This window comes from Anguilla rostrata, chromosome 5, assembly GCF_018555375.3.
Source record: "Anguilla rostrata isolate EN2019 chromosome 5, ASM1855537v3, whole genome shotgun sequence".
NCBI classification, from domain to species: domain Eukaryota; kingdom Metazoa; phylum Chordata; class Actinopteri; order Anguilliformes; family Anguillidae; genus Anguilla; species Anguilla rostrata.
The window spans coordinates 13699719-13711832 of NC_057937.1; the positions used below are offsets into that span (position 1 = coordinate 13699719).

General features: G+C 43.2%; 1 protein-coding gene across 3 annotated transcripts in view; it reads left to right on the forward strand.

Moving 5' to 3' along the window:
• Positions 1-333: 333 nt before the first annotated feature.
• LOC135254769 (disintegrin and metalloproteinase domain-containing protein 33-like) overlaps positions 334-12114 on the forward strand; it is a 99686-nt gene continuing 87905 nt past the window's right edge. Inside the window, exon 1 of one of the 3 annotated variants that reach the window (XM_064335247.1) lies at positions 334-557. In XM_064335247.1, the coding sequence (XP_064191317.1) occupies positions 428-557 (130 nt within the window). In that variant the 5' untranslated portion in view covers positions 334-427. The remainder of the gene's footprint in view (positions 558-12114) is intronic. The other 2 variants (XM_064335246.1, XM_064335245.1) reach the window with 2 other exon arrangements.

A 12114-nucleotide genomic window follows, 5' to 3' on the forward strand; every position in this document is an offset into this window, starting at 1 on the left:
AGTCAAATACTACAAAGAATTATACAGAAATATGAACTTCTCGATAAAATTCAAAACACGCCTTAAAACACGCAGGATGAATAGCTATTGCAATATGATTTATATTCACTGCGAATAATCGCAAGAGTATTGAAATTCGGTTTTAATTGTATGCTAGCCTATATAAAGGATTTGATAAATTTAGGGATACATATTCTTGTTGGTGAAATGAATACTGAGAAGTCCCCATTTTGGCTGAAGGTAACAGTATTTACATCATGTCTTTTCACCTCTGATAGGCGTAATTCGTGCTGTAATCGCAATATCTCAGCAGCGCTCATAGAATCCATTTCTTGTTTTCAAAAGCACCAGGTTCCGACAGAGGGCGAGCAGCAATCAGTGCGTGTGGAGAGTGGAGACGGATAACGGTACCTAGAGGAGAACAGGGATGTACAGCAAACACAGGCAGAAAAAGATCCAGTTTATATTAACAGAATGTGGACATTCGCTTATATTTCTGTTTCTTTTACTGCTGAACAACGTACTGGAAATTGAGAGCGGAGACAGCACAGAACAAGGTACACATTCCCTTATGCGCTTTAGCCTGCTCTATAGTTTGAAAGTTATTTCGGTAAACCTACCAGTTGCGTTCGTCTACACGTACAGTTCCGATGTTTTAGAGGGAAAAATGCTCATGTTTGTTTTCTTAGGCGGAATGTTATGAACAATTCACTTTTGTTGATTTGTTATTTCCATTACTTTATTTATTCTAGGTTAACTTTCAGGAGTCGTATTGTGACATTGTAACTAGCTGAACTTTTCCTATCGGAGCTTAGCGGTCTCCATAAAAGGACGTGTTTCCAGTCCGACAGTATGCCAAATATATGTAACACAGTATACACACTAGACATTGATACATTTTCGATGTACGATTGTAGAACGTATATACATTTTGTGGAAAGTCAGCATGAATCAGTAAAATCAAACGGAATATATCTATGTAAAGACTATCAAACCCAATTAAGGTGATACTCATCTCAGATGGGATTTAGGCTAGCATCTGGAGGTAGATCCAGTTTTGCCACTTTTGTGTATTAGTGTAGGATACGCTTCTGTTTATCTCTATGAATTAATTATAACGGGACTCTTAACCCGCTCTTGTTTGTAGCGACTAACATCTCACTGCTGCTTTTCTACGTATGGGTAATATTTGTAAGTGTTCTATATAACCAATATAACAATATTCAAGCGCTTACTGTACCATGGGCGTGTAATGGGTAAAGAAATAGTATTTATTTATTTATTTATTTATTTATGTTTGATTGGACTTCACGTTCCCAGTAATAGTACGTTTCTACGTTTTTCTCTTCACACCATTCACAAAAAATATAAACGTCTTCTGAAAAAAGCAACCATAATTCAAAGGCCATCTTTTGCGTGACACTAATTCTCATGACTGCTCATTCCTGTCTTCCATTGCTACAACCTGGTGGCCTACATGTCTTTCAACGCTGCAGCTGCAAAATGTTTTCCCACGAGGCAGCTGGTATTCCAGACAACATTTTATTTATTTGCCCTTCTACGTCTTCTTGTGACCCATTAGTAGGCTAGTTGGTAATTGGTAGGAGAGCAGAGAGACTGTGTGCAGACTGATTGGTCTTGTACTTGGGAGCCAAACCTAAGGCTGTGTTGCTGAGGCAGTGGGACTATTCCATAGTGCAGGAGGTGAATAATCTGACATGAGCCCTGAGCTGATACTATATATTTTAAGCAAATCCACCTGCTGGCCATATACTCCATCAGTTTGATTGACTGAGGATAATTGTCTTAGGGCAATGATGCTTTCACTCGTGACAAATCAATATTTATTAACAGGTCCAAAATGAAACATTCTGAAAACGTTTATATATGATCTTGTTTCCTTGCTTTTGGTATTTGTTCCTTTTCTGTTTTTAAAAAAAAATCTCTGTTCTACAAAGCTCTGTCGGCCACATTTGTATGCAATGTGCTGTATGAAGCTATTATTACTGCTGTAATTCATCAGTTTATGAAAATATCTTTCTATTAGGAAACGGGCAAAAACTAATTTGAAGACTAATACATTAATTATCATAAACAAGATGGTCTAGCTACATTGTAACAAGAATATTTATCAGTACAACAACAGTGGCATGCTAATGGGAATAGTCATTGTTATTTGGCACCAACTTCTGTTTACATTTATTTGCATGTACTTGTTCATCTATGATATACAACTGGGAAAAATAAGGGTGGTTTCATATCTTGACCTAGCAATTACACTACCTTACCCTTCAACATCATTATGTCACCCAGTCACCAGCATCAATCCTATGTTTTGTGCTTTTGGAATTATTTGCAAATGCCATGCTGTTGCTTGTTATGCAGAACACTACTAAGAACTGTTTACAAATCCTTGAGTCACATCTGTTTTTGCAACACAGTCATGAAAACAGATGTGACTGAAGTTCAGTTAAAGTGTGTTCTACAGAACACTCCGCTTATGAAAGTCACAGAAAATGCCACCTCAAATGATCAAAACCAGTATGGATTTATTTATCCATCTGTCCATCCATCCATCCATCCATTATTGAACCCACGGGGGTGTGTGGGGTCGGTAGGCTGGAATTTCCATGCATTATAGTCTCTAGAGTTTACAGAGAATGGTGTGATAGACAATAAAAAACAGTGAGTGGCAGTTTTCTGTGGGCAAAAACATATTGTCATCGAGAGAGGTTGGAAGAGAATGGGCACATTCATTCAAGCTAACAGAAAGACCATAAATGCTCAGATAACAGCTGTTTGTAGTGCTGTGCAGAATGGCATCTTTGAACGCACGGTGCAGCAAACCTGAAAGGGGGTGGGCTACAGCGGCAGAAGACCACGCCGGGTTCCACTTCTGTCAGCTAAGGACAGGAATATGAGGCTATCATGGGCACGTGATCACCAAAACCGAAGTTTGGAAAATATTGCCTGTTCTGACGAATCTCGTTTCCTGCGGAACATGCTGATGATAGGGTCAGAATTTAGCATAAACACCATGAATCCATGGATCCATCCTTCCTTGTGTCAATGGTGGAGGCTGGCGGCGGTGCCATGGTGTGGGGAAAGTTTTCTTTGCACACATTAGGACCTTTAATACAAAATGAATGCCAGAGCATGCCTAACCATTGTCGTTGGCCATGTACATCCCTTTATGGCCACTGTCTACCCTTTCTAAAATTGATATGTCCAGCAGGATAATGCACCATGTCACAAAGCGCACATCATCTCAGACGGGTTCTGTGAACATGACAGTGACTTGAGTTTACTCCAATGGCCTGCACAGTCCCCAGATCTCAATCCAACAGAGCATATTTGGGATGAGGTGGAATGGGAGGTCCGCAGCATGAATGTGTGGCTGAAAAATCTGCAGGAACTGAATGATGATATCGAGGCAGCTTGGACCGAAATCAATAAAAAATGTTTGTGGCACCTTTTTGAATCCGTGCCGCAAATAATTCTGGCTGTTCTGGAGGCAAAAGTTTTTTCCTTCCTGGTACAAGATAGGTGTACCTAATTAAGTGGCCACTGCTTGTACAATTCAGGTCTACAGATCTAGATTCTGCCCTGAGCATTCAAAGCGTATTGCAGAAGTTGTCCACTCTCTGTTGTCCATATGCTGTGCAATTTAGAGTCTTGTCTCCTTGGGTGGAATATCTCAGAATGGGCTGATGGCACTTGAAAGCAGGGATTTATGTCTCTGGGACGGTGCGTGGAAGGTCATTAAATACTATCTGGTATGACAAAACTCCTGCTCTTCCTGCTGCTCTGAAATAGTTGTACTGTTTTTAATTAAATTTTCTGCAGCCACTAAACATCACATCTATCTGACCTAAGGGGATAGTCTTCAAAGATTAGACGTGAACATGAAAAACAGTAGTGCATTACACTCCAGTGTCCGCTCTAGCTGAGGCTGCAGAGATGAGAAGACGCGGCTGTTTTTCGGGTTGACGGTGTCGTTTTGGTTAAGCGTCCTGATTAATTAGTTTGTCTGATGTTTCCACACTGTGAGGCATCCAGAAGCTGGAATCCCTGTGGTGTGGCTGGTTTTAGCAGAGAGAAACTCAGAATGCATGGTATTTCTCAGTCTGTTCAACCTTTCGCAGTATTAAAACCCCCCTACTGTTTTACCACTGGGCTAATCAGCTTTAACACTTCAACATTGATATATTTTTAACAGTCAACATATCCACTGATATTAGCACAATAATTAAACAGACCTTTAAATAATAAGTCTTTTTTATTCATAAGTTGAGCAAATCAAATTAAGTATTTGTCTTGAGGGTGTATTTCAGTATTTGTTATGCAGAGACAATTATCATGCTGACTTAAAAGTCAGCTGTAGTGTTTGTGCCTTGAAGCCATGAAGTCAGCCTTTGCTCCTCTAGTCATTACCCTTTCCCATCTTTTAGCACCCTCAACTTCACAGCCATCTGAGAATGCTTGGAGTGGATCTACAACAAATCGTAATAAACAATGCGAACCCCGTGTTCCAGTTAAGTTCATCAAATAAGTGAATTTTAACCACGATGAGGTGTATTTCGAAAATTGGAGTGATTTAAGGCTGTTATGGGATGAAAACTTCCAAGGGGAAAAATTTGTTTGAGGCTTCGTTAAAAAAACAATCTTAATGCGAGCAAACAGATTGTCCTGCATTATTTATTCATGCTTTACTAAAGACGGCTTGTAAGAGCTCTCACTTTTATCACCCGAGGAAGATTAGCAAAGAAAACCTTACTTTTGTGACTTCATGCCTTTGGATTACAAATGATCTTATGCATGCAAATTGTTTATTATTTTTAAAAGCCAGACAACTGAAACCTTTTGGCCAGAACATTGGGGGATTTCATAGGAGGCATTTATTGTGAGCCAATAACCTTGTTCCCAGCTTTAGTGCACCGGTTCTTCTTTCAGTTTGAACCTACATCACTTCGTTGGGAGTGCTGCCTCTCACTGCAGATCGGCCAGCCTGGCACCAGATCTGGCTTTGTTTTGTTGTTCGTCTAGTCCCGGCTAAAACCGGACCCTTTTTATCTGTGACACGGTCAATTTGTTGCACTGTGCGAAAACTGCTATCTGGTCTTTTCTGCGCGTGTCGCCAGCGAAGAGGGTCCATCTCCCTTTGCGAGATGTGGGAGCTTAAATGGAAGAGACGATAGTTTCATCACGTCTGAGGCATTGCTCGCTCCGCGCCGCGCGCGGTGTCGAATTGAGGGTCAGCCCGGGCTCGTGCGACCCTGCATTTAATCGCAGGGAAGCGATGCTGTCGGTAATTGCCCGCACGGTGAGATAATCAGAAGTCAATGAGCGTGGCCTCTCAGCGCCGCTGAACATTTTCATGCCATTCGAGCCAGCCTTGGATCCGGTGGCTCTTTGAAAGGAAAAAACAATGGTGTGCGGCAACGACGGAGTACGCTCGAATGCTGTTCGTAAAGACGTTCCGACAATGTGCGGCGTTGACCCTCACCCTTGGGGTATGGGGCAGGACTCCCGCTTTCTTCCCTGCTAAAAACCTGCATCAACTTGCCCCAGACCCCCCCCCCCCCACACACCCCCCTTTGCAGCCTCCCTTCACTCATTTTCCCTCCTGCTGCCCAGAGCCCTGTCTTATACAAAACCTAACTTTGGCCCCTCTGCACATGCCAACCGCAGCTGCAGGGAGAGTGTGCCTCAGTGCGTTTCGCTCTTGCATACTGTCTCTCTCTCTCCCTCTCTCTGTCTGTCTCTCTCTCTCCTTCTCTGTCTGTCTCCCTCTCTCTCTCTCTCCCTCTCTCTGTCTGTCTCTCTCTCTCTCCCTCTCTCTCTCGCTCGCTCTGTGCTGCGGTGAGATGATTGCGACGAGCCAGAGAGCCTGCCGGGGACACGCGCCTCGGTCCCCGCCCGACGCCGGTTTTGCTCGTTCCAGCTCAGCATTCAGTGCACACCCTGTCAGACTTGCGCTCGGGGGGGGGGGGCTAGCTTCCACAGTAGCTCACAATAGCCAGCAGCTTTCCTATATTCTACATATTATCTGTAAAATACAATGGAGAATCCCAAATAGAATTCCTTTGTTAGACTGCCATTGTATTTTGCAGGACTGTAAAATTCAATTTAAAAAAGTACTGTATTACAGTTTTGTTCTTTTGCACACAATTGCCGAGTTAAAATTGCTGATTTAGTGAGCCATTCATACAGTTAGGCACCGTAAGCACAATATACGGTCTTATTTAAAAAGGTCATGACCAAAAAGGTGGAAATGCCAATTCACATTATAGGGCCTTGTTCCACTATGGGCCACCTGAATCGTATAACTTCCCTGGCATAGAATTTACCAGCATCTGTAATTCTGCAGGGGAATTATGGCTCCATTTTTCTATGAGAATGTCAATAAGCTCATGCTGTGTTGATGGAGGTGAAAAAGAACTCACTGTCTCTCAGAAGTTGTTTCTGAATCTATCATGAATGCTTTTATTGAGTTGAGATTAAATAAAATGATGCCATTTAGCAGGCACTCTGTAGAGCAACATGCTGAGATTGCATGCCATTCATTTATACAGCTGTTCAATCAGTTTATGTGCCTCTGTCAAGGGTACAACAGCAGTGCCCCACCTGGGATTCAAACCCAGGTCCAGTTCCCCTAACCATTATGCTGCATCAGTGCCATAGAAGGCCGTGACATATGGATAATGTCATTGTCATTATCATTGAGCCACTGGATAACCGATCATGCTCTGGCGATAGAGCGGTTGTCACCCTTGATGACATCCCCCTAACAGGAAAGACATGCTGCAACATGGGATTAAGGTGATTACACAGAATCATTAGGTGCTGATTAGCACTGACCTTGTCTTCTTCAGGGATGAGTGCACCCAAACTATGCCTGGAAAGTATACAGTCTGTGTTTAAGGTGAATGCATGAATGGCTTACAAAAATGGGCAATAATTTACATTTTGCTGTGGAATGCTTCATTCTTCCTGCTATTCAAACCATCAACACAGAATGTTCGCAACTACACAAGTAGAATCCCTCATGTCTCATTGTACTAAGCCTTCCAAACAGTTATGCTGCACATCATGAATGTTGGTTGAACCTACTATCCGGCAGCAAAGGATGGCATCTGAACTGCAGCTTGTGACAGGCTAGTAGGCATACTTATATATATAATGGGTGGCAGATTACTGGATGTACAGCCTGATTTGTTCTTTGTGAGGCTTTGATAACCCGCAAGCATTTTCTTTTTTCCCATTATTTCGAATAGCAGCATTATTCTCTGTATTTGTATCCTCGATGCTCTGTTTAATACATTTTTTTTTTCTGAGGGATGAAGGGGAGAATGTGGGCACATTAATTAATTATGTTCACTCCCAACCCACAAAATGTCAGGCACATTAGCGGCCTACCAAGGCGTAAAGTTCATCCACTGTGCAGATAATTCAGTGCTGAGCGTGCTTGTCTTCAGGAGGATCTTTTCAGGTTCCGGTCGGCGTGGTTACAAAGAAGGCTCACTTTTTAATGGCCTTTGAAATTGAAATTAGGCTCTTATTGTGGAGGAGCCGCAGGACACGGGCAGCGCGGGCTAAGATGGCTCGTAAGCCACGGATTCACATTTTGCAGGCCTGAGCAATCAAGTGGCGGTGTCAATAGGTGCTCGTGGTTATCACAGGTGATTTCAAGGCATCCAACATAGATTGGCATTTACTCCTGCGGCTTCGTCTGAGGTTACGAGCTGACCGTTTCCGCACTTTGCATTTTGCACCTGAACGCTGTCGACCTTTCTGATGTAGGTCTGCAATTTACACAGATACAGACGTAGGTAGGTATTATATTTGTGTTTTGCCTGATTGTGAATTCTTGTTTCCTCAATATGAAATATTCCGTACATCTATGTATATTCTCCATCCTATCATTTTGCTGGAGGGCACTTGTCACATCATCGGTAACCATGGTACCTAACCTACAGCTGAATGCATTATTGACTTGAATGCAAAATCCTGCAGAGATAGCGCAATAACTGCTGTTTTACATTTATATATATATATATATATATATATATATATATATATATATATATATATATATTCCAAGTCAGTTATGTGGCCTCCCATGCAATGCTCAGCTACATAGCTTGCTTTGTTGCGACTGTATCTCCAAGGGAAAACAGTCTTTCACACCTTCGAAATGGGTTCCACTGCAACCCCCCTGTTTGGCAGACCGCCGCGAGTGCACCAGACAGCTGTAGCATGTGGTATTACCATGCTGGAAAGATATGCGTGCGGTGGGTCTGCTGTAGGAGGCGGCGGGGTCCGCAGTGATTTGCGGGCGAATTTAAAACTGCGGTTGCGGGCGGCTCGCCCCCTCCCTTGCACTTCCGCGAGCCGCGCGTACGATGACACGCCGTTAGAAATAGCGTGCGCGTCACGTCGAGCGCGTTCCCTTTGCTGTCAGTCAAAAACGCTGTTCCTCGCGCGGGGTGCTGCTGTGACGGCGTGTTTGGGGGGTGGGGGGGGGGGGGGGGGGATAGGCCTGCTCGTGCTGAAGACGCAGCCTTTCCTTTAATGGCCGCCTGCCTACTGGAGACCAGGCCTCGGAGCTCGAATGCTGAATCGTGCAGATTGCGGAAACCGTCTGCTCCTCGCTAAGCAGCATATGGCCTCGCGCTGTCTTCGGGGCTGCGACTGTGTGGGCCGTATAACAGGTGGTTAATCGGCCCATTAGACATTCCCTAACAATGAGTAAAATGTTTTCAGCGTGCTCGCATTAAACGCGCGGTGTCACGTTGGGGTCAAGGGCAGACGGAGAATTATTTTTAACATTAACTATTCAATTATGCTTATGGTTTGGCTCCACTTTTCCACACAGGGGACACTGAGGCTAATTTAGAATGCGCTCTAGTTACACAACAACGCTAAACATAAACACCAACTTGGTTTATTAAAAACGTCCGAAGAGTCTGCAGCTAGCCATGCTTTAACCAGAGAATTTCACAAATAATGTGGCACTGTTTCAAGGTACAGTAACAGCAAGCTGCAAGATAAGAATGGCCTGACATTTGGATCAAAGCTAGAATCTGTGATAAGGCACCCTTGTTGTATTTTTTCATGCGTTAGTGAAAAATGAAGAAACTGTGATATTTTTTTATTACGTTTTTTCTTAACAGTTTCTGATTTGTAATTCTGCTGAATCTGTTGCTACTTGACAGGTCTTTCCTTCTGAGCAGGAGACCTGTGGATCGCTGAAGAGTCATCGTTTGGAAGGAATCTTCAGTAACTGCTCGCACCTTTCCCTATGAAGCTGCACGCTCGTCTGACTCAATCTCCAAAACCAAGTTTGCCTGTTAAATTACAGTAGCCACGATAATCAGATTGTCTCCTTACCAGAATTGGACTGCATTGAAGGAGTATAAAACATGGATTCTACTGGAATCTAATGACTTGTATTAAAAAACTGCACTCACATTAAATTTTCAATGATTTTTTAACTATGTATTGGCAGTCCTTACAAACCCACACATTTGTCTTCCTGAAACACCGTCTTTGACTGTGTCAAATTGAATTCAGGCCCAAAACAAGCAGATGCTACAATTACCAGTCAACTCAGTGTTACTACTGAATGCTGCCACAAAGGCTACCTTCTGAACTGAAGGATGGGCAAGAAAGCACCATATTTACCGTTCCATTAAAATATCTTCTTAGAGACAAAATCAAGCTAAATGAATCATTTAAACCATAAACATTTTTGTGGGGTTTTGAAAAATATATTTTATCACGTTGTGACTTCCCTTAGGCGTACACAACCGGAAACCGTTGAAAGACTGCACGATTTCAGTATAGCACGTTCAACCTTTGCTTGTGTTTTTCAAATTTTTTTTACAGTGAACAAAAATAACCTGTGGGTGTAGATGGCATGTCACCCCTTTTCAACCGTACCTAGAGATACGAGTCCCACAGGCTCACACTTATCGAACTGTGCACTGCAAACCACAAGCCGCTTCATCATCCAAACATACAGCTCATAGATCTTTGTTGAGAGGAGTATTCTCAAATCTCAAGTGGTTTCTCGACTCTCAAGAAACGTGCTTGATTCTCTAACTATAAAAAATTGTGCTAACTTTTAAAAATAATTGCTGGTGATGTTACGCGGAATATCACTTGGGAAAAATGGAATAGAAGCTTTATATTGCATGCCTACAAACCTGTATATGCCTTTAAAAAATATGATATCATCTATAAGTGATGACAGATTCATACCTTTCTTTGAAACGATATGCTGCTTCTTCGCTCGCAATGTTAAACTACATTTACATAAAAACCTTTTTTTTAAAGTTCTGTATGAGTGTTCTCCTGGTAGCTGTTTTTCATGTATGGATGCGCACTGTTTCCAGTGCATGTTTCTCCTTAATGTTGAGGAATGCTAGCACTCCCTCCCCGCGGCCTCTCACCACCGACCCCTCCATTAGCTTTCTCCTCCGCCTCCGGGCGGGTGTGTTTGAAATGAGATATGTCGAAGGAGATATCGGTATGAGTGTTAGGGATGATACACGGGCCCATCCTTTCCTGCCAAAACCACCCCCACCCCACACCCCCCCACCAAACCCCTGTGGAATCACAGACCAGCAGTACACATCCTGTACTGTGTGAAAAGCTGCCACCTCCCTAGCTTCCTTTGTCCTCACCTCGCTAGTGATAAAGAGATAGAGGACCTCTGTCTGCTGCTGGGATGAACCTTTTTGTGCCGGCTACGGACAGGATTTATGGGCCGATGAAAGCATGTGAGGAAAGCAGAGGGCAGAAAAGAAATCCTCTTTTTGTGCCCTCTGTGTTTTGTTCTATGCCATTTCCCCATCTCTGCCAACACCTTGGAAAATGAAAAAAAAAATCTGATGAAGTGGTACTTTTACTGTCATTTATTATTTTATTTTTGTTAAAAAAAAGGATGCCAAACTTAGCGTTGAATTATTAGCAGTTTTTTCGTATTCTTCCAATTACAGTAAAATGGCACTCTCTTTGCAATAAGTATGCAAATCCATATGTACAGTAGATGCCTAAAGGTGGTCATGGAACCAAACTGGAGGCTGAAAGTGTGTAGATATTTGAAAATATACCTATCATCTAATATCTTTTTAAAATCAGCTTTTTACTGCCTACAAAACAAACCCCAGGATTATGCGCCTGTTCGAAGATTGCATTGTGTGAGCGAGACATCATTTTATCTGTTATCACCAGGAGCATGACTCGCTGTTCATTTTAATGTCACATATGAAAAACGAGAAGGAAGCCTTGCACGCTTAGCTCTCACGTGGGAGTGGGGTTTTGGGGGGGTTTGGTGGGTGTTGGGGGGGTGGGGGTGGTGTTGGGGGTATAAAATGAGAGTGGCATTTAGAAAGCCAGTCATTTAACACACAAAGCGCTTTCCTCAGAGAGGTGGCCCTGGGGTTTCCGCAGCTGCAGCCAATAAGCCGGCGTGTCCAATGAGCTTGAGTTCCACCCCACATCTGAGCCGTGGCCCTCGGAAAGGAAAGGATGCCGATGCTGTGAGCCCAGGCCAGGCTCTGTAATGCGGTCAGCCCATCCTGAGGTCCTTTGAAGGTTCTGATGCCTCGCTGCAGTAGAAGATAGTGGTGGGTAGTGGGCGAGGCTTCATGAACCTTGTAATGTCTGGAACTACAATGATTCTGTCAATCAACTTGTTTCAGCCAATCAAAAGATTTTGTTTTGCCAAAGCCAGATTCAAGGATCGGCTTGTATCAGTGAGACACTGATACCAGATGGAAGCTCTGCCCTTTCTGGGTTTAACGAAGCCTCATTCTCCCATCACTGGTGGAAGGTGGGTGATTTATTGATGGCTGCTTCTTAACAATGTTATTGTGCCCAGGAGGGGGCATCCAGGGCTTCTGTGATTGGACCTCTGCCACGTCTCTGTGGAACTAGAGGCGCAGTCATGTCTCTCAGGCACTTATGAAGGATAGCTGTCTGGAGTCTTACTGAGGGTGTATTTGACATCATTGATCAGCCTTGTCAGATCTGAGATGGATTCTGTTTGTCGCGTGTAGGTAAACAGACTGCGTCAGGATACAGAACATCAGCATAAGCCATTTA